Raw genomic sequence first — 25,131 nt, forward strand, 5'->3', positions numbered from 1 at the left:
GTACTTAAAATTGTCTGTCTTGCAGAGAATTCTAAATCCTTCAGCAAAATATAAACCTGTAGGATGAAGCTGTGGCAGCTCAAATGATGTCAGAATGTGGTAACTCTCTAGCGAGATACACCATTAGATATAGCTCTGATGAGGCCAGAAGCTAATTTCTAAACGTTGTTGTTAATGGAAAAGGAGAGGGGCAAACCTTCTTTGACAGTAAGAGATATGAATGCCCCCAAGAGAAACCTTTGCGTTGGGTCAGTTGCCAACATTAAAAGGAAAAATTCACAAAATGCACGAACATTTGACTATTCACTCATGCATTAATTGCATTCTCAAAAAGAAACCATTCTTTAATTACATTTTGACTCCTGGGATTGTACAGGATCCTTCTTGCTGATGGCATGTACTCTAGCCAATCAGCGCTCTACACAGCCAGCCTTTCCCTTGAATTTTTATTATTTCTTTTCTTTTTCCTTTCTTTTTCTGTTCAAGCTCAGTCCAAGAGGGAAACAGGCACAGGCCATTTAAACAGTGCTTCCAGAATGAACTTGCTGCTCTAAAAATGTTATACTTTTCTCCCGCCTAGATCCAGGTGTTCTGGCTGATGTCAAAAAAGGCTGACTGTGAAACTTTTCAAACACAATATAATGATACAGTCAATCCAGGGAGTGTACATTATTCTTCTGATCACCAGAAAGACTACAATGCCATTATTATGTAAAAAGGTATAATTAAACCTCCCTAAACAAAATCAGAAGGCTTCTAGGGTCTATATCAGGCATGGGCAAACTTTCTAACTTCGGGGCCACATGACGGGCCAGAGTGAGATGGGTGGGCCAGGAGGGAGGGGGTTCTCCCAAAGTCCCCTCCCTGTCCTTTCTTCCTCTTTTCTTTTGGAGGAAAGATGGGAAATGTTTGGATCTCAAAAGTGTTAGCCTTCATCAGGGTGAGATGGTGGAATGGAGAGAAAAAGTGTATCCATGAGACCTCACATTTCCTACTCCTGATATACAATTCTAGAGCTGGAAGAGACCCCCAAGGGCCATGCAGTCCAACCTCTACCATGCAAGAAAGCACTCCCAATAGACAGCCTCTGCTGAAAAGCCTTCATCACACTTCAAGGCAGCCTATGCCACTCTCCAACAGCTCTTACTCTCAGGAAGCACTACTTTTCAGGATTGTACTAAGGACTTAGATTGTGCAGCACAATGTATTCAAAGAAAGCTATAAAAACTTCATATGCAAGGCTTAGAAAACACAAATGTCCAAACCTTGGAAAAGTTACCCCCTTTTGGGGCTTGAGTTCCCACACATTGACTGGTCAAAAAACAGGAGCTGTGTTCCACAAGGAAATAATTCTATGCTCTGCAAAATAATCTATTAATTTTATTATTTATTTTCTCTATTTATACCCTGCCTTTCTCAGCCACGAAGGGGACTCAAGGCAGCTTACATATAGGCAATATTTCTACAGTATCTCTGATTGCATTGGAGGCTACAATGAAAAGCAGTAACAGATAGGACTTCTTCTTCTTCTTATATTTGTATCCTACTTTTTTCTCTCCTAAAAGAAGATCAATGAATGGGATGAGGAAGATCTAAAAGTCAACTGCCAATTATGCCTGGGCCTGTATATACTGTAAGCTTACACAGGGCTGTACTGTTATGGGTACTTTGGAAGGTTTGTACTGAAATACACCTATTTGACACAACTGACTCAGTCATATGTTAGGAACCTTCTGAGCAAAGAGCAGAGAGCAAAATGGCACTCAAGATGGCTGGCTTCTTCGTCTACTGCCAGACAGGTATGTCAGGATTAGTCAATTGTTAATGTTATATAGCAATTTCAATAGTTAATTTAACAGATAGACATCTCATATTTGAAATGGTTCAGATGAGAAATGTTTTGGATTTTTTCTGATTTTGGAATACCTGCATTTCTTTATAGGTAGATAATGAGATACAATGAACACAAAATCCATGTATGCTTCATATGCACATTATACATAGCCTGAAGATTTTATGCAATAGACTTGACTGGTTCAACATTGTTTGCTCCCAAATGCCCTGCAGGTGGGACAGGAGGCATTTTGTCCATGTTTTGGAATTCAGTCATTTTGAATGGCACCTTTTAATGCCAGTGCATGGCCCAAGGAATCCTTTATATTGGTGGTGGTGGGGGGGGGGGGGCGAGGAGAAGGGAAGAGAGATTTCAGCAGAGAAAGCAAGAAATGTCACTATTACAAGGTTGTGTATATGTATGCTTGTGTATGCATAAGAATATATGCACTGTGTGTGTGTGTATGAATATTGTATGAAAATGAGTAAAGGAGTGTAAGAAGTATGAGAAAACAGACATGGAGAAGGTATTGCACACAAAAGAACCCATTTGCAAATTTATGAGCCTCTCCACTTGTATATCTAAGAACAGACCTTGACTCTTAATTTCAAAGGCAGATATTTCTGGACACCAGTGTAGGTTCATTAAAGATTTACTGTCACCACATTAACCTCTTTATGAGCATGTTATTCCTCCTATAATTCCAGCATAACTCCTCACTGCAGTTTCTTCAGAAGCTTCCCTGGGATTCTATGTCACTTGGGAAAAAATTGTTAGCATTTTCTGACAGACCTTCTCCTAAAACTTCATCTTTCTTTCTCTCCCACAATCCAAACAAACCTAATTTAGAAACTGCTCCACAATATTTCTATTAGCAGACACTGGCAAAACAGTGCTATAGGATTCTGTTTGGGTTATATATATATGAAAGATATATATCTTTTTATTGAATTTTATAATCAGATTCTGCTTCTGGGATTCTGTTTGGTTTCCTACAATTCTGCTGAACTGCACTTGGTCTGAGTTTCCCAAATAAATTAAGAAGAGTCAATCTACCCTAGCATCCTTACAGAGTCCATCTAGTTGACCATCATGTGTATTTACATCCTACATTGGTGACATTCTCTCCCCTCTTTATTTTGTGCCAAAAAGTATCTGTCCATGTGTTAGAGATGAAATATGCTGCCTTGGAGCTTGGTGGAGTTTCTTCCTCTGGACATTTTAAAACAGAACTTGGATGACCATTTGTTCTGAGTCCCTTTCTTGCTCATTCCTGAATGGTGATGAGTTGGACTGAATGTCCCTCTCAACTTTGTAATTCGATGATTGCCTATACATTACTTTGAAATTGAAAATGGTAGGTGTTGCAATGAGGATGGAAGAATGAGGATAGCGCACTGATTCTAAAATGAGCCAGTTTGCCACTCATCCTGCTTAGCTTTTCCAGGAAGCAACATTAATAAAATGAAGAAACAGTGTGGTATTGATGAGGAAGGCTCTCCAGTGAACCCCAGATTTACCTTGCAGCCTCAGAATATCTCTCTAAGCTCCGAAACACAGCAGCTTGACGAAGGTGGTTACGGAAATAGGCAGGGTTCAGCATAATGCTCCTTGGGGAGAAAAGGAGACAAACATGCAAGTCAAAACCTTTCACTGGCTTGTTTGAAGATCATTTAACAGCTAATTCTGAATAGCATTGTATACACACTCACACACAGAGTGTATGCACAAACATTTCTCCTATCAATGCTAAGCTGATTGCATTTTTTCCAGTCCCCAACAATGAATTATCACATCTACTCTGTTGACAGCTGAGATGGACGAACAGGCATTATTGAAATGTCTATTAAAGCTGTGTCGTAAATGTAATTTCACTCATCGCATTGCCTATTAGAAAAGTAGCAGTTAAAACCCTTTGTGAGCATATGTTCTACTGCATTTATCAAGAATATAAAAATCAGCAAGACGTCAGGCTTTACTGTAATAATGCCTTTTGTTATCTGTCATCTGCATCTGCAGGTTGGATAATAAGCATATATTATGCAGGCAAAAGAAGAAGAAGGCACTGCAAAGCTGAGACCAAAAGTACTGTATTGCGGAAAGCAAGGCTCCATCTACATTGTCATATAATGCATTTTAAAACAAAAATCTGTGGATTCACATTGAGTCTGTGTTTTGATTCTTTTTGGCCAATGTAGACCAATGTATAAAGAAATTCATGTTTCTAAGTTAGCCCACGTGGAGCAATGTTATGATCTTTTTCATCTTCATCCTCTCGGTAAGAAAAATCAGAAACCAGCCAGTAGCAGCTGCCAGAGGAGGTTACATCTTCTGGCACCAAGTTGTCTATTTCCAAAATGTGTAGCTTTGGGTGGTATGGGGGGGGGGGGGGTCACAGAGCCAGATTTTTTAATGACAGGAGAAGTTGGGACAACCACTCATATTTAGGCCCATAACCTCCTTGGGAAGTGAGGCCTTCAAGAAATATATAGCCTTGGCTGATTTATTTAGTTAGTTATTTCAATAGCCATATCCTGTCGTTTAGCCAAAGATCTCAGTACAGTTCACAGTAAAAACAACTAAAAATAAAAAGATTAAAAATATATGAATCAGTTCTTCAATTATTTAATTCATAACCAGTTAAAATAATCTTGAATATCATAACCATAAAACATATACAACCTTGACAAAATGGTCTGAAAGCTTTAATAAAAAGCTGGCTTTTAACTTTGGGCCCTTCCACACAGCCCTATATCCCAGAAAATCCCACAATACCTGCTTTGCCCTGAGTTATCTGAGTTCACACTCAGATAACATGGGATTTTCTGCCTTGATATCCTGGGATATAGAGCTGTGTGGAAGGTCATTTTGTGTCATAATGACTCTAGTGTTGGTACCAATCAGGCATCCAAGGAGAGACAATTCCACAAATGAAGTCCCATGTCCTCTCACATTCTACTACAGTGGTTCTCAACCTGTTACTAGCTGTTAGAGTTTCTGGGAATTGAAGACCAAAACATCCGGGGACCCACAGGCTGAGAACCACAGTTGTAATAGGACACAGGAGAGGGCCCCTCCAATATGCATAAGAACACAAGAAACCGAATGGATCAGACAAAAGATCTATCCAGTTCCCAGGAGTGGCCAGCCAGATGCTTGAAGTCTGGGAATAATTTATTACTCAGAATTTCTTTTTGAAAAATTCAACAATGATTTAAGAATTTGCTATTTTAATATTTAAATGCCAATAATGTTATTTTTTTGAATAACAATCAGTGTTCCTCATGACTGTAATTTGTCATTGTCCATTTTTAGTCATTTTAAATTGTATTTTAATTTAATGCTTTTACAATGTAAATAATTAAGGAATTAATTTTCTAAAATGTCCTTGACATTTTAACATTAGCAGTTTAAAAAAGTAATTGAATTTTGATTCATTGGTGCTAGTGCTAATGTTTTCCTTGCTCTATGAAGCCCACCAGCAATGGCGGTTCAGTGGCATGTTACGTTTCCAAAAATATTTTTGTCTTTCAAATATTCACAGACCCTTGGGCAAGCAAGCCAATAGGTAAAGCATTATCAGAAAGCAGAAAGCAGAGGATTACTAATCTTTTTGGCCAAAGGTTGTGTAAAGTACAGATTTCATGATAAGATATTACAGTGTGACTGTTTCTTGTTTTGTTTTAAAGGCAGCTGCTGGACGTATATCTGTGTTCACTTGTGATCAGATCAAGTTCCAGGGTTGAGGGAGGGCTTTAAAAATATTTCTTTTTGTATGAATGTACCAATAAAAATTACATCTGCCCTACTTCAACTCTTGTATGTATGTATGCATGAATGCATGCATGCATGTGTGTATGTGTGAGCTCTTGGCCTCCAAATATGTTCTCAACTTATACTTGAGGTTGACTGATACATGAGTGCACCGGGATTGTGGCGCAGCTGGCTGAGTGTCAGCTGCATTAAGATCACTCTGACCAAAAAGTCATGAGTTCGAAGCCAGCCCGGGTTGGAGTGGGTTTCCAACCAATTGTGTATAGCCTGTTGTCGACCTTTGCAACCCGAAAGACAGTTGCATCTGTCAAGTAGGGAAATAAGGTACCACCTTAAAGTGTGGGGAGGCTAAATTAACTGATTTATGAGGCCATAAAGAAGACTCCAGCAAAGCATTCCAGCGGGGAGGCATGCGGGGAATGCGGAAGTGCTTCATCAGCATCGCAGATGGACGATGAAAGTGACAGCTCCCCTGGCAGCCAGAAAAAGTTAAATTGCCTCTGTGTATGTCTGTATATGTTTGTATGTCAAAAATTGGCGTTGAATGTTTGCCATATATGTGTACACTGTAATCCGCCCTGAGTCCCCTGCGGGGTGAGAAGGGTGGAATATAAAAGCTGTAATTAAATAAATAATAGTTATGTATACATATGTATAACTAATTAGACAATGTATAATATCGGTATTATTATTAGTATTTTATTTCATTTCCCCCCAACACTGGAGCTCAAAGAAGCTTACAAAACATTCAGAAAACATATATATTCAAATGCACATGGAAGTTGTTTTAAAATATATTTAAACAATCCATAGCATTAAAAACCATTCAAGAGTCCATCAAAGACAGAAGATAAAAAGCAGGAGAACGGCAGACAATTAAAAACTCATTTGTATAAACCTGTCAGAATAAAAAAATAATTTGTTAGTCCTAACTTGAATTGACTTATTCAATCAATGCAATTTACATAACTGTTCATGTACCTAGTTCCTATTGTTCAATAGAACTTGTCTAGTTTGGATAAGAAATCAGATTTAGGGCATATTGACCTCTGTTACTCATCTTGAGATTGGGAAGAAGGGAAGCTATATACAGTAGAGTCTCACTTATTTGAACTTCGCTTATCGAACATTACATCTTATCTGATGCTCTTATCCAATGTCCCCCTTTTCTTTAGCATTTCTCCTTCAATTAAAGGAATGATTCCCAATTCTCTCTCCATTCCCAATAAGTGAAAAAGGCAAGATGGAGGAGGAGGAGGAGGAGGAGGGAGGAAGGAGGAAGGAGGAAAGGGGGAAAAGAGGCAGGACCAGAAGTGGAAGCACCCTCCTTCTTTTCCTTTGTGATTTCCACACTCCTCTTTCGCATCTGGGCACTTCCTGCTGGGCCACTTTCGCCCCAAGTCATTGCCTTGCCTTAACCCTTTGAGTACCTCTTGTAGTATTCTATGTGTCTAGCACCATGTCACACAGGTAACAGTAGGAGACTCCGTATTACCTGACATTTTCATTTATCCGATGTTCTGCCAGCCTGTTTATGCCAGATAAGCTAGACTCTGCTTGGTTTCTACTGTCTTACTTTTTGTAGTTCCTGGACAATTCTACTTAGTATAGTATCCTACTAGTATTAGACAAGTGCTTTGTGAAAAAGCAAAAATTAGATAAAGATTTTTTTTTTCATTTTAAATATGTGCTCACACAGAGCCTTAACATGTTAACAAATGGAATGATTGCTGAGGCTGTCAAAAAGATTTTAAAGACTATTATTGCTTTTGCAAACTGTAGTCAACAGTTGATAATAGCTATATTGATTCCCCCACCAGGTTTCTGGCTGTGCCACAGCTAAGCAAAAGCACTGGTGGAAAAATCAATCATCTTCTGGTAGTTAGCCACTCATTTCCTACTCTTAAAGCATTATGTGTTTTGATAGGTGTGTACACACACACACACATAAGAGAGAGAGAGAGTTGTAGCACACTGAACAAATTAGTTTTCATGCTTTGCCTTGTCCTGCGTTTATCTTAAGATCTGTGCTTTTTCTCATATCTTCTCTGTGGAATGATATGACAGCATTTCTTAGTATCTTATTAACTCTATCAGTAAATCTCTTGATATGTAAGCTACTTTTTGTTTACTGAAAAAGTTTCAGAGTTGATCCAGATGATTGTTCAAAGCATGCTTTGACCATGTTTGTCTGGGTAGCATAGTCTTAGGAGACCTTACAAAAACCAGTTGCATGTCATCTCCTCCACATGTAGTGAAAGGAGGATAGGAAAATGTTACTGGAGATCATAAGTGATGGTAATTGTTTTTCGGTGGGGAAAAATCACATTTCTTCTAAAAATATTATCAGAGGAATCAGAATCACAGAGTTGGAAGGAGCTCCACAAGTTATTGAGTGCAACCTCATGTTCAATGCAGGAAATCCAGCTAGAGCATTCCCAGCTGTCAGAGGAAGGGAGATCATCACCATTCTAGGCAGGCCCGTAGCCAGGATTTCGTTTCGGGGGGGGGGGGGAGGGGGGTAAAATTTTTTCAGGGGGGTGTTTCGGCCGGGGCTGAGTTGGAGGGGGGGGCTGAGTCTGAGTGAAAGAGGGTCTAGCCTAGCAAACCTTTTGTATCATTACCCCAATACCCCCATGCATACGGGATATATTGAGTATGGTGATCAGATCATGATATGGATAAACATAACAGTTTAAATAATGCACCAGTAAGGCCTTTTTGCGAACCACCATGAGAATTTGGGGGGGGGGGGCTGAAACCCCTCAAGCCCCCCCCCCCCCCCCGGCTACATGCCTGATTCTAGGTAATCTGTTCCATTGCCAATGTTTTCTTACTATCAAGAAGTTCCTTCTAATGTTCAATTGAAGTCTATCATCCTGTAACTTAAAACCATAAGACTGGATTTTATTCTCCATGGCATCATTGAACAAATCTAGTCCCAACTCTCTAGATATTTGAAGAGTGCAATTATATCACCCCTCAGTCTTGTCGTGAGGCTGAATATACTCTATTCCTTCAAAAGTTACTCATATGTCTATATATTTTATCCATACTTCTTATAATTTTTATTGCCCTTCTCTAAACCTGCTCCATCTTTCTAAAAGGAGCTGCCTAGGATTGTACACTACCCCCACCAGAGAAATTTATTATTTATTTATTTAGAACTTTTATATCCCGTTCTCTACCTCCATGGAGGGACTCAGGACAGCAAAAATTCAACGCTACACAATAAATAACTTTAAAAAACAACATACAGAAGAAATAAGTTATAAAATACATATAAAAGAAACAAACTACAGAGTCAATAAAGGAGTGGTTCTTAACCTTTTGTTTACCATTCCCCCATCCCCTTAAATATCTTTTCTTGTCTTGGACTACGAAGACTTACTTCAAATTATGCAAACTTAAAGTGCGCCAAATATTCATTTAAAGTTACTTATCAAGTGTATTCAGATTTGGAGAGAGAGGAGAAATAAGAAAATGCACACACTATTACAATATTTTATTGGAATGATTCCACACAACTAATAATTCCAGAACACTGAATCATGATATAATATTATTAGTTAATTTTGATTAAACAACAAGAAGGTTGGTGTTGCATTTCACTTACAAGCTTTGTTATGTTAGGCTTAAAAGCTGATAATTGTATTCTGAGTTCTGACTCACATTTTTCAAATATTATTAATAATTATAATATTATAATAATAATTAATATTATTTTATTTTATTTCTTACCCACCTCCCCACATGGCTTGAGGTGGATTATAACATGGTTTCTCTACTTATTTTTTTAAGACAAGAAAATAATTTTTTTAACCATAAGAATGTATTTAGAAAGGCATCAATGCTTTCATAGCCCTTTTCAACAGTTACAGAAAATCTACTTGTAAGTGAGCCCAGAAATTTGGAATGGACTGTTCCTTGAAGTGAAATTTCAGAACACTATATATAGAAATTTATGAGTTTGTCTTTCTCTGCTGCTATGAGCTGCTCACGTTAATGCATATGAACTGAAAATTGATATCCTAGCATGTGGAACAATAAAACGTTCACAAAGGGTGTATCTACACTGTTTAATTAATGCAGTTTGGCAGCAGTTTAACTGCTATGGCTCAATGCTATGGAATGATAGGAATTGACATTTTGCAAAGTCTTTAAGCCTTCTCTTTCAAAGTGTATGGGTGTCTCACCAAACTACAATCCCAGGATTCCCTAGCATTGAACCACAGCAGTTAAAGTGGTGTCAAACTGCATTAATTCTACAGACACCCAGAAACAATGCTTCAAATCTTTCAAAAGTCATGTGATAAATGATCTATCACCCTCAGACAACTGTTCATTGTTGGAACCAAGAACATCTGTGAGATTTAGAAATATCTCTGAATTTTTGTTTGATTATCCCACAATTCCAACTTTTTCATGTCACATTAGTTAGATTTTAAGCATCACTAGGGTTGTAATAATAATATTGTAATGCAATAGTGCTATTAGTCCATTAGTACACTTTAAATGTCTTTTTAATGCTGTTTTTAACGTGTGTTTTTAAAATCAAAGTTAGCGTTTTAGCTTTTGCATTAGAACTTTTAAAATGTATTGTGCTTCTAAATGTTGTTATACCAACTTGAATGCCATGCTAGGGGAAAGAAAGGGAGTGTGTGTATGTGTGTGTGTGTGTGTGTGTGTGTGTGTGTGTATGTATGGCTCTGAGGAGGGAAGACAACTTCAGCAATGAAAGGGCACAAGCATCAGGACTTGTTGGTCTTACTCCCTATTGGAGACAATAATTTGAAGAACAGCCCATCCTATGTTAAGGGGGAAAACAAGAAACATGGTAGATGGGTTACTTAAACCAACAACCAATAAAAATGGGTGTGATGAAAGGAGAGATTAGAAAGAAATGCTAACCATTAAACAAGTGAGCAGATGGAAAGTCCATCTGGCTGTGTGGGAAATGTCCAGGATATGAACACATTCAGAAGGAATACACATTGCAAAAGCAGTAAGAGCCCAAAACTAGGCCAGCCATGCAATGCTTTTCAAAAGTTTGCTAGCTAAGAGAAAATTATTTGTGAAGCACGATGGGTGATTGGCTTAGGCCTAGCTCACATTAATATTTGCATAGTTATGTATTTTATGCGTAAGGCTTCCTAGTAGCATCTGCCCATCAAAACCCAAAAGAATTATGTTGCACCAGCCCAAGGCCCCATCTACTGCCATATAAAATCCAGATTATCTGCTTTGAACCGGGTTATATTAGTCTACACTGCCGTATAATCCAGTTCAAACCAGATAATTTGGATTTTAAATGGCTGTGTAGATAGAATCAAAGACTTAAATTATTCCAATAGCCTGTTTCCAAATAGAAACTGTCAGGTTTTCCAGCCTTCATGCTCAAGGACTCAGAAATATAATGTTGATTGAGGTAAGAGCATGGAAAACTATCAATCACAATATTGGGTTGCCTGGAGAGGTGTCCTGCAACTTTAATTTCACTACAGATTTCACTACAATTCTGTCAAACACAATATCTTCTCTCACTTTCCAAAGCTGAATTTTGAGATGCAGCCATCTCTCCCAAAGAAACCTATTGAGTCACATTATGCCATGATATGGCCAAAGTATGGTAGCCTCAAGTTGATCATTTTGGTTTATTTATTTATATACCACTTTTCTCAGCCCTCAGGTGACTCAAAGCAGTTAACGGTAGCAAAATTAAATGCCCCAAATCATAAAACAGTTAAAAACAATTAAAACAGTAGCATAATAAACAATCATGATAAATCAATAAAACATCTCATTAGCGTCTCATAGTTAAAATCAAGATCCAATCTCATCATCCAAATGTTCCATATTCCTATATTTGTTATACTGCCTTTTCAAATGCCTGCTCAAACAACCAGGTCTTCACTTTCCTCCAAAATGCTAACAGGGAGGGGGCCAATCTAATGTCTGTAGGAAGGGCATTCCATAGCCGAGGGACCACCACTGAGAAGACCTTGTCTGTGACTATTTTGATGTTTTCATCATCCAAACTGTACAGTACAGTATTAAAAAAAGAAGAAGAAGTAAGAGATGAGACCATTTAGCACAAATATTCAACAATAAATTGCAAAATAAGGATTCATTTAAGTTAATACCAAAACCAAACCAAAATACTCCAAGAAAAGACCACTGAAAATCCTTTTCTCTCACTTAACTTGGCAGAGGCAAAGTTTATTAAAGGGGAGAAAGGGAGGATAGGTGAATCATACAGAAATAGCATGTCATTGGATGGGAATCATGGTTGCCACAAAAAGACAAAATGGTAGGCTTTTTTTGGAGAGAGAAAAGTCCATGATTCTTGTGGGCTCAGTAACCAATAACAGAAGAAAGCAAAGGAGAGAACTGTGGTCATCACAACATCTCATTCCTTTCTACTAATAACCATAATAAATGAGAATTAGAAGCAGCAGGTGCCACTTGATCAGAAGGTTATATGAAGATTAAAGGAACATTTCTGGTCAAGGAAGAAAACTATAGTGAAATAGTTAAGTTGTTCTAACCGTTGTCCAGTTGTATTCCATAAAACATGCTGAATGAATAAATGAATGAATGAATTTTATTGTTATGGTCACAGACCAAGAGTACAATCAGAATTGAAATCGGTGAATAACACAGACAGAAACTTCAGCATCTTGAATTCTTTGGGTAGCATGAACCATTAACAAGTAAAAACGTTTTATCTGTTAATCGCTGGTGGTTTGTGGTTCTAATGTTAGTTCAGCAGTGATTCTCCTCCAGTTTTGAGGTTGAACTTTGAAGGTGCAAACCAGGTTTCTGAGACTATTTTGAGGCTAAAGCTCAGCACCTTGAATAGTTCCTTTGAAATTCAGACAAAAACCCAGAGCAGATGCATTGCCTCGGAGCTACCGGCTGCCATTTGCAGTGACTCTCTTGATGGCTGACTTAATTCATCTATTCTATCTCTCTGTCAGATATCTATTTTACATTATGCAAACATACAGAGGGAGATTTGTATTGAGAGAAATATGCAAGTCAAACTCTCTATACATGAATATTAGACTTGTCAATCTGCAATCCTTCCCCCTGCCACTCTTAAATGGCTGCACTAAAGTAAACACAAAATAGATTTTCATTTATTTTTCATCCTCCCTGTAATCTAAAGACTGTCTTGTAAATGCTTTCGGTAAATCATTTGGTCAGTTTTCCCTCAGCCAAACAGCCTGTAAGTAATATAGTATATCAACCCATTTTTGACATTTTCATTTTTTCTTCTTGACATCTCCTCAGAAACCTTCAAAATAATATGGTGTTGGCCCTATTATCTTTTCTTTAGTTAAAAAAAGAAAAGGAAAGGGGAAAAGTGTGTGTGTGTGTATGTGGAGGGGAGAGTAGGCATTGCATCTCCACAGCACAGCCATCAGCTCACATGAATAAAGAATGTTCACATTAGACCATCATTCCCATCCTACAGTTTGTCACATCTAAAGCTCAAGTCCAAGAAAACCAATACAGCAAGACAATCAAGGTGCTATATGAAAATTGATTCATTATTTGTCCAGGGTAGACTTACATATTACATCTGAAAACCTTAAATTAAGTCAAAATAATCTTATATAAAAGAAAGCAAACAGAACTTACGAGACATTTGTTCTGATACCAGAATGATGATGCTAATGAGTAAAAATATATATATTTACTGGAGTGATTCAACGTAACTTTATTAATAGTCTAGCAAATGTTTTAGCTTCTGCTTTTGTCAGTTGCTCAAAATAAAAAGGAGCAGTATCTAAAATGGCATGTTAGAACCCTTTGGTGTTAATAGTTTTCTCTGTCAAAATATAAGGTTTGTTATTATCTGTGGTTTTTAGTATCCATGTGAAGTATTCAAACGTATCTCTAGTGAAGAAGGGGTTGTGTTATCTTTTAGGCCAAGACTATATGGTCTTGAGATCTTAAGTCTGTGGAGCCAGATATTCCTTCCATCATCTAAAGTACTTGAAAGATATGGCACTAGTCAATTGAACTACTAGTTAATGGAACTTCTCATGCAAATCTATTCATGGTCAACCTAAAAATATCTTCCTTAAAGAGGCTAATGACTAGCCTCCCATGTGTTGGCAGTATATTGTTGACATCTTCTTGGACTGGATGAATAGAGAAGGATGCTTAAGAAACTTTGTACAAAACGTCATCAACAGAAGCTTAAGAAACTTTGTACAAAACATCATCAACAGTGATGTTTTGCGCCAACTAGGTTTGTATTGTACATCATCTCTGTCCATCCAACACCTCGCAGCACAACCCCAACATATTCCTTTCCTTGATGTCCTCTACCCAACTGAAAACCACAAAATTGACACTGATCTCCAAAATAAGTCCATTGATGCCCTCACTTAATCAAACTACTACTCCAAGCATATTCAAATAAATAATATCTACAGTTTGGCCCTAAGAATCAGATGCATCTGTGATACCAGTGAAAATCACTATAGCAACAGTTCCTTCACAGGGGTAATACTTTTGACTGATGACAATCTCAAGAAGACAACCACTATTTTGAAATAGTGTTCTCCACAAAAGACGTGAATCATGCAATAGCCAACAACTCATTCCATTTGAGGTGGAAATCCATCCAGCATTTCCTAACTATCATAAAGCTATTAGCAAAACCCTGATGTGTTGCTAGAGCCAGCAGTAAGCCTCCCATTATAACTTTCTGTCAGCCACATAATCTATTGGTGTTAAATTGGTGATAAAACCTGTCCTTAAAATGTCAGCCACCAATCCTGTATTGGATATCTTTGTGATTGCTAGCATTGCCTTAACTATATGTATCTGGAGAAGAGAGCTGCTTTTAGGAGCACAAGGTCTGGCAGGACTTACCATATTATTAAACAGAACTTGCTGGCCCTGATCTTAGTCATGTATTTGAATGGAAAAATATAGATTGGCATTCACAATATGTGGGGAAAACAAAAACGGACCTGCACACATTTTTCAGAAGTTTCAAGTCTGCAATCCTAACAAGAAAGCTTGAACAACAAGTGGTTAGGCATTTTACTTTGGAACAGTGCAGCCTATCTCTTTCAGCATTGTATATTATTATTTCTTACCAACCTCTCCCCATACTAAAATAGAGCATCAATTAAAATATCAGTTTAAAAGAGTGCACAAGAGTAAAACATTTAAAAGAGTTGGTACGCAATTTAAAATTCATAATTCAAAAATAATCTACATAGGCCTGCTAGAATAGAATGGCATTTAGGTCATTCTCAGTATATCTAACTATTGAAGCTTCTCTGAGTTTATCTCAGTATATCCAACTATTGAAGCTCCTCTGGCATGTCATTCCACACATTGTGGGTAACTGAAGAAAAAGTCATCTGGGCAACAACTGACAGCTAAGAATGCATCTACACTGTAGAGTTAATGCAGTTTGATCTCACATTAACTGCCATGACACAATGCTATTTTAACAAGGTGTTTCAGCTTCTGTGCTAAAGAGTACTGATGCCTCAGGAAACAACCGGAAGCTTCTTGCAGTTTCTCAAGTCACTCTTGACATGAAAAAAAAAACCAAACAACAAATTTCAGGGTCCCACAGTATTTACACATAGCAATTAAAGTATGGAAAATTGTATTCATTCTATGGTGCAGGGGTACCCCTTGTCCTAGCTGATTGGAGTAAATGTCCCCCAGAAGACCTGAGTGTATGGGTCACATTATATGAGAGGAGGTGATTCTATAGGTAACTGGATCCAGACCATTTAGGGGATTTAATGTACAGTTAGGAAAGAACATGTGTTTCTAAGCATTAATTCCTTTATAGAAAGTTTGGTACCAGAAATAATAAAAATAATATTGAAATAAAAAGAATAGTCATAGCTCTGAGTTTTCAAGGTCTTACATTACTGTTAATAAGAGGTTGAAATCTGTGTGTGTATCTTCAAATTGCTTGTCAACTTATCATGGCCTCATTAATTTCACGGGGTATTTTTAGGCAAGGGATACTCAGATTTTGTTTTGCCAATTCAGCTTCTGAGGATGGATGTTTAAGGTCCCTTATTCATACAGTTGCCATGAAGTGAAGCTGAATTGGCTTCAATTAACAGGAAACCTATATGTCAATCCAGCATATTACAATAAACTTGCTGGGTCTATTCTACTTGGGACTAACCAACATCATTCAGGCCAATAAATTACATTAAAAGTGGCTTGCATCATAAACAGTAACATATAAACTATATGTAATGAAAGTAATAATAACAAGGTGGTTTGGCTGTGGGATAGTAAGGAGAATATGGATCATTTTCATTGGAAGGCCAGCCCAAGCCATTTTTTGCTTGAAGTGAAAGACAAGATGGGACCCCTGCCCTTTTCCTCATACAGACACCAACGGCTCTGTATGCACATCCATGCACTAAGATGCTGAATGTATAAACACATTCATACACAATGCATGCCCACAATGCAATGCATACACCCAATAGCATATTATTTTATGGGAACTAACTTTCAGGTAAGCAGAATGCATTGCTCTTGCACAGTCAAACTAACCAACCAGTAGACTGTATTTTAAAGAAAGGAACCACTTCTGAGCAAAACCACTTCTGAGTATTCGTTATCTAAAAAAATCCTATAGAATTAATGGGAAACTATACGTTGACAGGTGACCTGAAGGTACATCCTCATACATTAAGATGCAGACTGTATTTTCCCCATAGTATTCAAAGTGTATGAGATGGAGGGAGGAGGGAGGGAGGGGAGAGAAGGAGATTCTATGAATTTCAAACAAGCAGAGAAATCTAGTTCAGGCTTCATTAACAAGAAAATTATTTTTCTGCCCACCTTGCAAGACTGAAAAGAAGCCTAGGTTTTGGGCATCCAGTTCAACACCCCGAATCATTCCCATTTCATGCAGGTAGATCTTACTCTATCCCCCACCTCCACCACCAACTCTCCATCATGTTTGACTATTACGACACTGACTGATTTCCCATCAAAGTAAGAACTAATTTCTCAATTACTGAAACCTTGCCAGTTTCCTTATAACCAGTGTCATTTGGAGGAGGAGAGCAATCATTACTTTTTGTGAAACCTGTTTGTTCTCTTTGTTGTTGCTTTTCCCTCAGGGCAAAATTTCAAAGCAAATCCCCTGCTTGCTATACTTTTTTTTCTGAGAATCATTCCGGCCACATTCCAGACATGTAAGCTGAGCCACTTTTTCACTGAGCTGTCAGAATCAATGGGGGCATACATTGCCTTTGGCTTCAGCATGAGCAGTACTATATTGACAGATGCTGCTGCAACACCATAATTTTGATTTCTGACTGAAATGGTGGATGGTTTCCATGTGGTGGGGTGGTTATTTCACTCTGGGCTTTAGTCCAAACATAAAAGGAGCTAGCCAAGGTGCTGGACCTATTCTGGGGACAGGGTTCACTCATTTGGATAACTTCTATAAAGTTCCGACTAAGGCTTAGAATGGATTTAGTGCTGATCTCACATGGAAGCCACCAGCTGCTACTTTTTATTAGCCATTTATTGCCATTCTCCAGGCACAGGAAATTGTCTCCAAAGACCTCTTTACTTTTAGATCAGTTCTATGCAGTTGAGTTTCCATTCACAAAAAGAAGAGATCATTGATTATGGGGTTGGAAATTCTTGCTTAAATTATTTGTGACTAAAACGAACACTTTCACACTGCAAAATTATACCACTTTGATACACGTTAATTGCCCTAGTTCCATCCTGCTGTATCTTTGGATTTGTATTATGGAATTTTCTGCCAGGTTGCTCCAGTGATGTACTAGAGCACAAACCCTAAGTTTCAATAGGTGTCAGCCATGGCAGCTGAAGTGAATTTGAAGTGTTGCAAAGTGTGAATGACACCCTAATTTTTGAACTGGAAATAGAAACCATGAGGTGGGTTGGAGACCAATGAGGAGTGCTTAAACTTTCTCAAATGCCTGATTTGCAAATAATATTTTTTTTCTTGTTCCTATTTTTCACTTTGGAAGGGCAGCTTATTTTCCATTTTCCTTTTATCTCCTCCTTACCATTTTACATGTTTTGAGATACGACCAAGTGTTTTTGAGAAACAAAACAGCACCATCTAAACACAAGAGGGAAGCAATGTAAAGATAGACTTCTAATTAAAACATGGCCTGATTGTTGTCTGTACATTTTCTTTCTGATTAGCCAGCATTATTTTTTCTTCTATATTTGTCTCTGTTTCTCTAGCCACAATTTATCACAACATATGCAAAGTAGCTTGCAAGGGTTATAAAAATGCAAGTGGGCCTGTAGGTTTCCAGTGGTACAAAATATTTCAGAGAAGAAATTTAGAAAAGAAAGAAGCCAGAAGTGCGGCAAAATCACCAAAATAAAAACTGAATATGCTCAGAGTGTAGGCTGCAGTGAATGAGAATGGAAAATCAGTTGAGAGGGGCAACGGGAAATAGAGTATATTGACAAGGAACAACTCATATTTTTGCAGCTCCCACTTGTATTTTTATCAACCTTGCAATCGGCTTTGTGGCTCTTGGGGTAAAAATAAAGAAGATAGATAGACTGACAGATAAAGACAAATTGAAAGCAGAAGAAGCAGTATTGGTCCATCAAAAAGAACATCTACAATCTAGAGAGAGGGAATGCCTTTATTAGAACTAACCAAGATGTCACAAGATCGTTTTTGGGTGCTCAAGAACTCTTACTCAAGAAAGAAGAAGGGAGACAGAGGAAGGAAATTAAAAATGAATGTGAAATCATTGTGGTAAACAGCACCTTTCCATAAGCTTAAAAGGAGATTAAGGGATAGATTAAGCTATGCAATAGCAATTTTCAGGTTGCCCCTAGGATTCACCCTAAACTTGTAGTTGTATGAAAGCACAATGGTTGTCTAATAAGATAAAATTTGACTTTTAACTGCATCTCCATTCTTAACACACAAGTTTGTTGGACAGAGAGTAGGAATGAAAAGAATATTAGCAAATAGTTGAAAAACATGTTATTTAATTATTGAGAAACCTTGACAAGAGTAATCCTGGACTGATGAGGACTTATTCTGTGCAAAATTCACATATGGTGGTTTTCTGAAAGAATGCACATTTTCTGCAAAGGAAACAACATTTTCTGTGTACAATGTTGTTTATTCGTTCAGTTGCTCAACTCTACCTGACCTCATGGACCAGCCCACACCAGAGCTCCTTGTTGGCCGTCACCACCCCAGCTCCTTCAGAGTCAAGGATACCATCCATCCATCTTGCCCTTGGTTGGCCCCTCTTCCTTTTTCCTCCAATTTTTCCCAGCATAATTTTCTTCTCTAAGCTTTTCTGTCTTCTCATAATGTGTCCAAAGTACTTCATCTTTGCCTCTAATATCTTTCCCTCCAATGAGCAGTCAGGCTTTATTTCCTGAAGTATGGACTGGTTGGATAATTTCGCAGTCCAAGGCACTCTCAGAATTTTCCTCCAGCACCACAGTTCAAAAGCATCTCTTTTCCTTCACTCAACCTTCCTTATGGTCCAGCTCTCACATCCATAGGTTACCAGGGGGAATACCATTGCTTTAACTATGCAGATCTTCATTGCCAGTGTGATATCTCTACTCTTCACTTTTTTATCGAGATTCGTCATTGCTCTCCTCCCAAGAAGTAAACATCTCCAGATTTCCTGGCTGCAGTCTGCATCTGCAGTAATCTTTTCACCTAGAAATACAAAGTCTGTCACTGTCTCCATGTTTGTTTTGTGCAAAAACTCTTTGCTGTGCAGACAATGGTGTAACTGATTTGCATATAAAACAGCATGCTATTTTTCCACACAAAACAACCACATGTGAATTTTGCACAGTCCCAAGTTGTGATGGCGACTGTGCAGAATTCTACCACTCCCAACAGCTATTAAAATCTGGTTTTCTTTTTGAAAAACATTTTTTTAAAGAACATTGTTAATTATTTGTTGCTTCCATTAAGGACAAAATTAGTGGACAATTACATTCCAGCACCGGGATTGTGGTTCAGCTGGCTGAGTGTCAGCTGCATTAAGATCACTCTGACCAAGAGGTCATGAGTTCGAGGCCAGCCCGGGCTGGAGTGGGTGTCCAGCCATTGTGTAGCCCGTTGTCGACCTTTGCAACCCGAAAGACAGTTGCATCTGTCAAGTAGGAAAATAAGGTACCACCTTAAAGTGTGGGAGGCTGAATTTAACTAATTTATGAGGCCATAAAGAAAGAAGACTCCGGGGAATGTGGAATGCGGAAGAACTTCATCGGTGTCGTTGATGGACGATGAAAAGCAGCAGCTCCCCTGGCGGCCAGAAAAAAGTTAAAAAAATAGCCTTGGTGTATTTGTGTGTTAAATGTTGTTTGTCAAACTGGCATTGAATGTTTGCCATATATGTGTTTACTGTAATCCGCCCTGAGTCCCCTGCGGGGTGAGAAGGGCGGAATATAAGAACTGTAAATAAATAAATAAAATAAATAAAATGGAAACCAAGAGAAAGTAGACATGGTTTGTTTTATCAAGAAAATAAAGCTTGAATGTAGGTGATGTACTAGATAAGTAAAATAGATAATATATTTCAAATTGGGGAGCATTAAGCAGTAGCTGCAGGGAATATAGACCTAAAATATTCAAATTTTCTGGTGAGAGAGACTCATATTCTTTTGTTTATAGAATCCTCCTTTTATAACAGCATCCTTTTCCAGTTAAATTTGGTTAGTGAAAGAGCTACCAATTTAATCTTGAGATTTTTTCCCTAGAAATCAGCATTATGATAGAAGCTTAAAAGAGCTTCAGAGAAGAGGATTCAACAATGAAGTGCTATTTTGTTTCACTTGAAAATGAGATTCTTCAAATCTTGGCCTTTGAAAGAATACATAGCAGTCAGTTAAATATGATGCTATGGCTGAGTTTAAAGATGCTTGGAAAATTATATTTCTTTTCCATTTAGATAAAAACAAACACACCATATCTTCCAATTCTCTTAACATTCCACTTGTTTTCATCATGTTTGCTCATGCCTCTTAATGCAAACGAATGCACTACACTTGCACTGGGGACACCCTGTCTTGAATAAACTAGGGAATGGGACATATCCATAAAAGGTCAGCAGTTGATTTTGACCCAACCCTTTAGCACTCTTTGGAAATTCTATGTTATCAAAGGCTATTTAAGCCTTCGGATTTATCTAAAATAATTTGCCAAAATAAGGATATAATCCTGTAGCACCTGCCTGGACATAAATTCCACAGAGCTCAATAAGACTGACTTTTGAATGAACATGCAAAAGCTTAGGCAGCACAGCACTTTTAACAACCATTCATTTCACTGGGAGAAAGGTATGCAGAATTTTAACTCGTTTATGAAATCAGTGGACAAATATGCTGATCTTTTGCTAAATTATGCCCACTCTATTTTAATTTAGAACATTATGAATTACCAAAGAATGCTTTGGTTTGGATGAAGCTGGAACATCTGGATTTATTAGTCCTGTAAACAATGAATTTAGGATGCAATCAATCCTGCTGCGGATGTCACAGAGATGAGAAGATAGAAATTCTGACTCATAAAGTACAGGTTGTTTTGATCTTTGGCTTAAACTTTAATCTCTATTTCTGATGAAGAATCTATCCATGAGCAGGTCTGATGGGTCATGAAGGTCTTCTCCAATCATAATTTTCCTGTCTGCAGACTTTGCATATTTTTATGCAAAATTGATCTACAAACCATTTCCATCTCAAACCATGGCAACAGACTGACTGGCCGAGATATATGCTTTCCACTGTATGTTGTGACCTGTAACAATATAAATCTTTCTTATAATAGTTTTGTGTATAAAGCACAATTTTGTTTATTAAAATTACCATTCTCCCTTCCCTTTCAAAAGAAAATCCATGTGAAGAGTAATATCCTTGGCAGAATTTATTGTGTGCTGATTTACATTCTTGGATGCTTGTTATAATTGGTTTACAGAAGATACAATTTCTGGGTTTTCTTTCCTAGTGATTCCTTCCTTGATTTATGATGCTCTTCCTTTTTTCAAGGAAGATTTAAGTGACATACAAATACAACTATTTTCTGGATTGAATATGGATTTTGACCTATGCAGAGAGCATAGGATAAGCAGCATAGTCATAGTATGAAATAAATATCTTACAGGAGGCAGGTAGGAAATGTTTGCCCTCGTCCAGCCCTAGACATGTGGTAAACAGAGATTTACATATGGTCAGAGTAGGAAAAAATGTCCACCAGCCAGGAAAGATATTGGCCATGCATAGATGTGGGATTTGGGGAACTGTATTTCCCAAACTAACTTTTCTGAATTCTGCCAATGTCTTGTTGACTCAGATTGTGGACAGGGATGCATATACTAGTGAGCATCTCACTGGAAGCAGTGCAAAACAAACAGATGGAGATCATCTGGATACAGATAATATGTGCATCTACATTATACATGAAATTGTTGATCTATCAGGTGACATGGACAATGGAAATGCCTCCACATTTTCATGGTATTAGCAATTCTACTTCAATGATTGTACTATGCACTAAAAATTGGGGTGTTAATACACTCAACATCTCTAACAGGCTCTAAACAAAGAATAATAATGGCCATGTGTTGATGAAGACTTTCATGGCCAGACTCACTGGGTTGCTGTAAGTTTTTTGGTCTGTATGGCTATGTTCCAGAAGCATTCTCTCCTGATATTTTGCCTGCATCCCCACAACCTCCAAGGATGCCTGCCATAGATACAGGTGAAATGTCAGGAGAGGATGCTTCTGGAAAACCTATTAAACGTCAAATTACATTATGATTTTACAAATTAAGCACCGAAACATCATGTTTTACAACACATCGACAGAAAAAGCAGTTCAGTACATGGTAACATTATATAGTAATTAGTATATTTACGAATTTAGCACCAAAACATCACAATGTATTAAAACAGTTGTGGATCCAGGTGGGAGGCAGACTGCATTGGATAATACAGAACGCTGGATGAGCAAATGTTGGAAAAGTGAGACTCTATTGTATCTTATTTCTAGTGCAAAAATATATGAAAGAACAATACAATATTTAAAATGAAGATCAATTTTAACCAACATATACTTAGCAGTATTTCAGTGGGAAGTGTGGGCCTGCTTTTGGCCAATGGGATAGTCAAGTTAATGAGGATTGTTGTTTGCCTTAAAGTTTTTTTTAACTTAGGGGGACCCTAAGTCAAGTTTAGGGTAGAAGCTGGGTAAATGACTTTGGAGGGCCTGTGGACCTTAGTTTGGGGACCCTTAGAATAGAGGGTAACTTCTTGTATTTGGAGGAAGTTTGAAAAACCACTTCCAAATAACATGGGAAGGTCAGTTAAAAAGACTTTTGTTTCAGACATTATGGATCTAACCAAATATTTTTCTGGATGTGGCTTGTTTTTCTGTTAGTAATAACATTGCTGTTGTCTATATCATTGTACAAACTTTTGAAGGTGTTTTTCTTTTGTTTTTGTTTTTCTTTGCTGAATCAGATCATTGGTTCATCTATTCCAGCAATGTCTACCTGGTTTTTGCAATGTTTTAAGCAGTCTTCCCGAGAACTGTTGAACTGGAGATTATGGAGGATGTCGCTGCTTATGTATACAAAGAACATATTCATAGAAGAGCTTGGAAAAGTTACTTTTGTGGACTGCAATGGCTAGAATTCTTGTCAGCATTGACACTGATTACACTGACCAAAAAGTTTTTTTTCAAACTCTAGTTTTTTCACTAAGTGGTGGCCTTTGATCATAGTTTGCTTCTTGGTTTGCATGTTATGCATGGTGTTCTCTCCTTCTACATACAAGTTATGGTTCATAAGTTACAATTTCCTAACATTTCCAGTTTTTCTAATCTCCAGTAATTGGTTCAAAAGGCAACATAATTTTCATATTGTTGCTTTGTAATAACTTTTTATAATGCAGAGAGAATAAAATATTTTTTTCTTCTATTAAAAAGTATTATAGACAACACACACCCATTAAAATACATAGTTGTTGTGTGCCTTCAAGTCATTTCCAACTAATAATGATCATAAGGTGAACCTATCATGGGCTTTTCCTGTTGGATGGTGATGGCTGCTTTTACCTTTTTCAGATGCTGAGAGAGTGTTCCTTGCCTATTGGATTGCCATGAGTGAGGAAGGATTTAAACCTTGGACTCTGGGGTCACAGCCTAATGCTCAAATCACTATGCAATGCTACATAATATACATACATGCATATGATACAAACATTACGTAACATACATGCATGCAAGCATGATACATTCACATGAATGGCTTCTGATTTTAGCTTTCCAGTAGGTTGATTGAGATGTGTGTGAATATCACAAATACCACTGCTGATCCAATAATGTGCAAATTGAAAAGCAATTCATTTGAGGTTGAGATTAAACTTCCAACTATGCTATTAGCTGTGAAGGTCAATTTACACATGCAAGTTTTCACTTGATGTTATTGCAGTAATCAAATGATTAATATGCTCTGTGAAACTGTCCAAAGTGTAGAAATTGTTCACAATTGCAAGGGAATGTAGATAATAACTCATCTGTTTGTTGAATGCCCAAAATATGGAGAGATACCAGAAGTGTGGAAGAGTTCCTAATTGTCACTGTGAACATTATACATCCATCATTTTGAACATCCAGTTTTTCTGCGCTCAGTTGTTAACAATGCCTGGTAACTGATGAAGATCTCTCCATTTTGCATCATCACTGTAATACATATTAATCAAATGAGGTCTCTCACCCACTTCTTGGGCTCTCCATTTCAGTGTTATCTTCAGCCTAGTCAAACAAATCACTTCTAAAAGATAAATTCACGGGAAACAGATAGCAATTTGACACACCAGGCTTAAATTGGTTTTGTTCCAAGTATCCTGAGAGGAGAATATGAAACTTATATTGGCCTGAATGCACATTCACATTACAAATACTGCTTTTCCTCATTCTGTTTTACGCATTAGCTATAAGTAAATGTTCACATAAATACTACAGGAAAATTAAATTGGTCAAAAGAATTTAAGGTAAAAATAAGCCATATAGACATTACAGAACAACAGACAAGTAGTTATGAAAATAGTAACTTCTCTGAATGCTCCAGAGTTGAGAGAAGTTGCTATTTGAAACCACAATTCCTTAAGGCACCACAACCAGCCCCAGCCAGAAAGGCAGTAATTGTATACCACTGGCTATCTTGGCCGGGGGAATACTTGTTGTTTTGTTGTTGTTGTTCATTCATTCAGTCGTTTCCGATTCTTCATGACCTCATGGACCAGTCCATGCTAGAGCTCCCTATTGGCTGTCACCACCCCCAGCTCCTTCAAGGTCAAGCCAGTCACTTCAAGGATGCCATCCATCCATCTTGCCCTTGGTCGATCCCTCTTTCTTTTTCCTTCCATTTTCCCCAGCATCATTGTCTTTAAACTTTCCTTTCTTCTCATGATGTGCCCAAAGTACTTCATCTTGGCCTCTACTATCCTTCCCTCCA

At 37.7% G+C, this 25,131-nt stretch overlaps 1 protein-coding gene across 1 annotated transcript in view; it reads right to left on the reverse strand.

The window, feature by feature from the left end:
- Positions 1-25,131, reverse strand: part of SPATA16 (spermatogenesis associated 16) — a 177,538-nt gene that overhangs the window by 102,860 nt on the left and 49,547 nt on the right. The window contains exon 3 of the mRNA XM_060766767.2: positions 3,355-3,444. Coding sequence (XP_060622750.2) covers positions 3,355-3,444 — 90 coding nt within the window. The remainder of the gene's footprint in view (positions 1-3,354; positions 3,445-25,131) is intronic.

Source organism: Anolis sagrei, chromosome 3 (genome assembly GCF_037176765.1).
Source record: "Anolis sagrei isolate rAnoSag1 chromosome 3, rAnoSag1.mat, whole genome shotgun sequence".
In the NCBI taxonomy this organism is placed as follows: Eukaryota; Metazoa; Chordata; class Lepidosauria; order Squamata; family Dactyloidae; genus Anolis; species Anolis sagrei.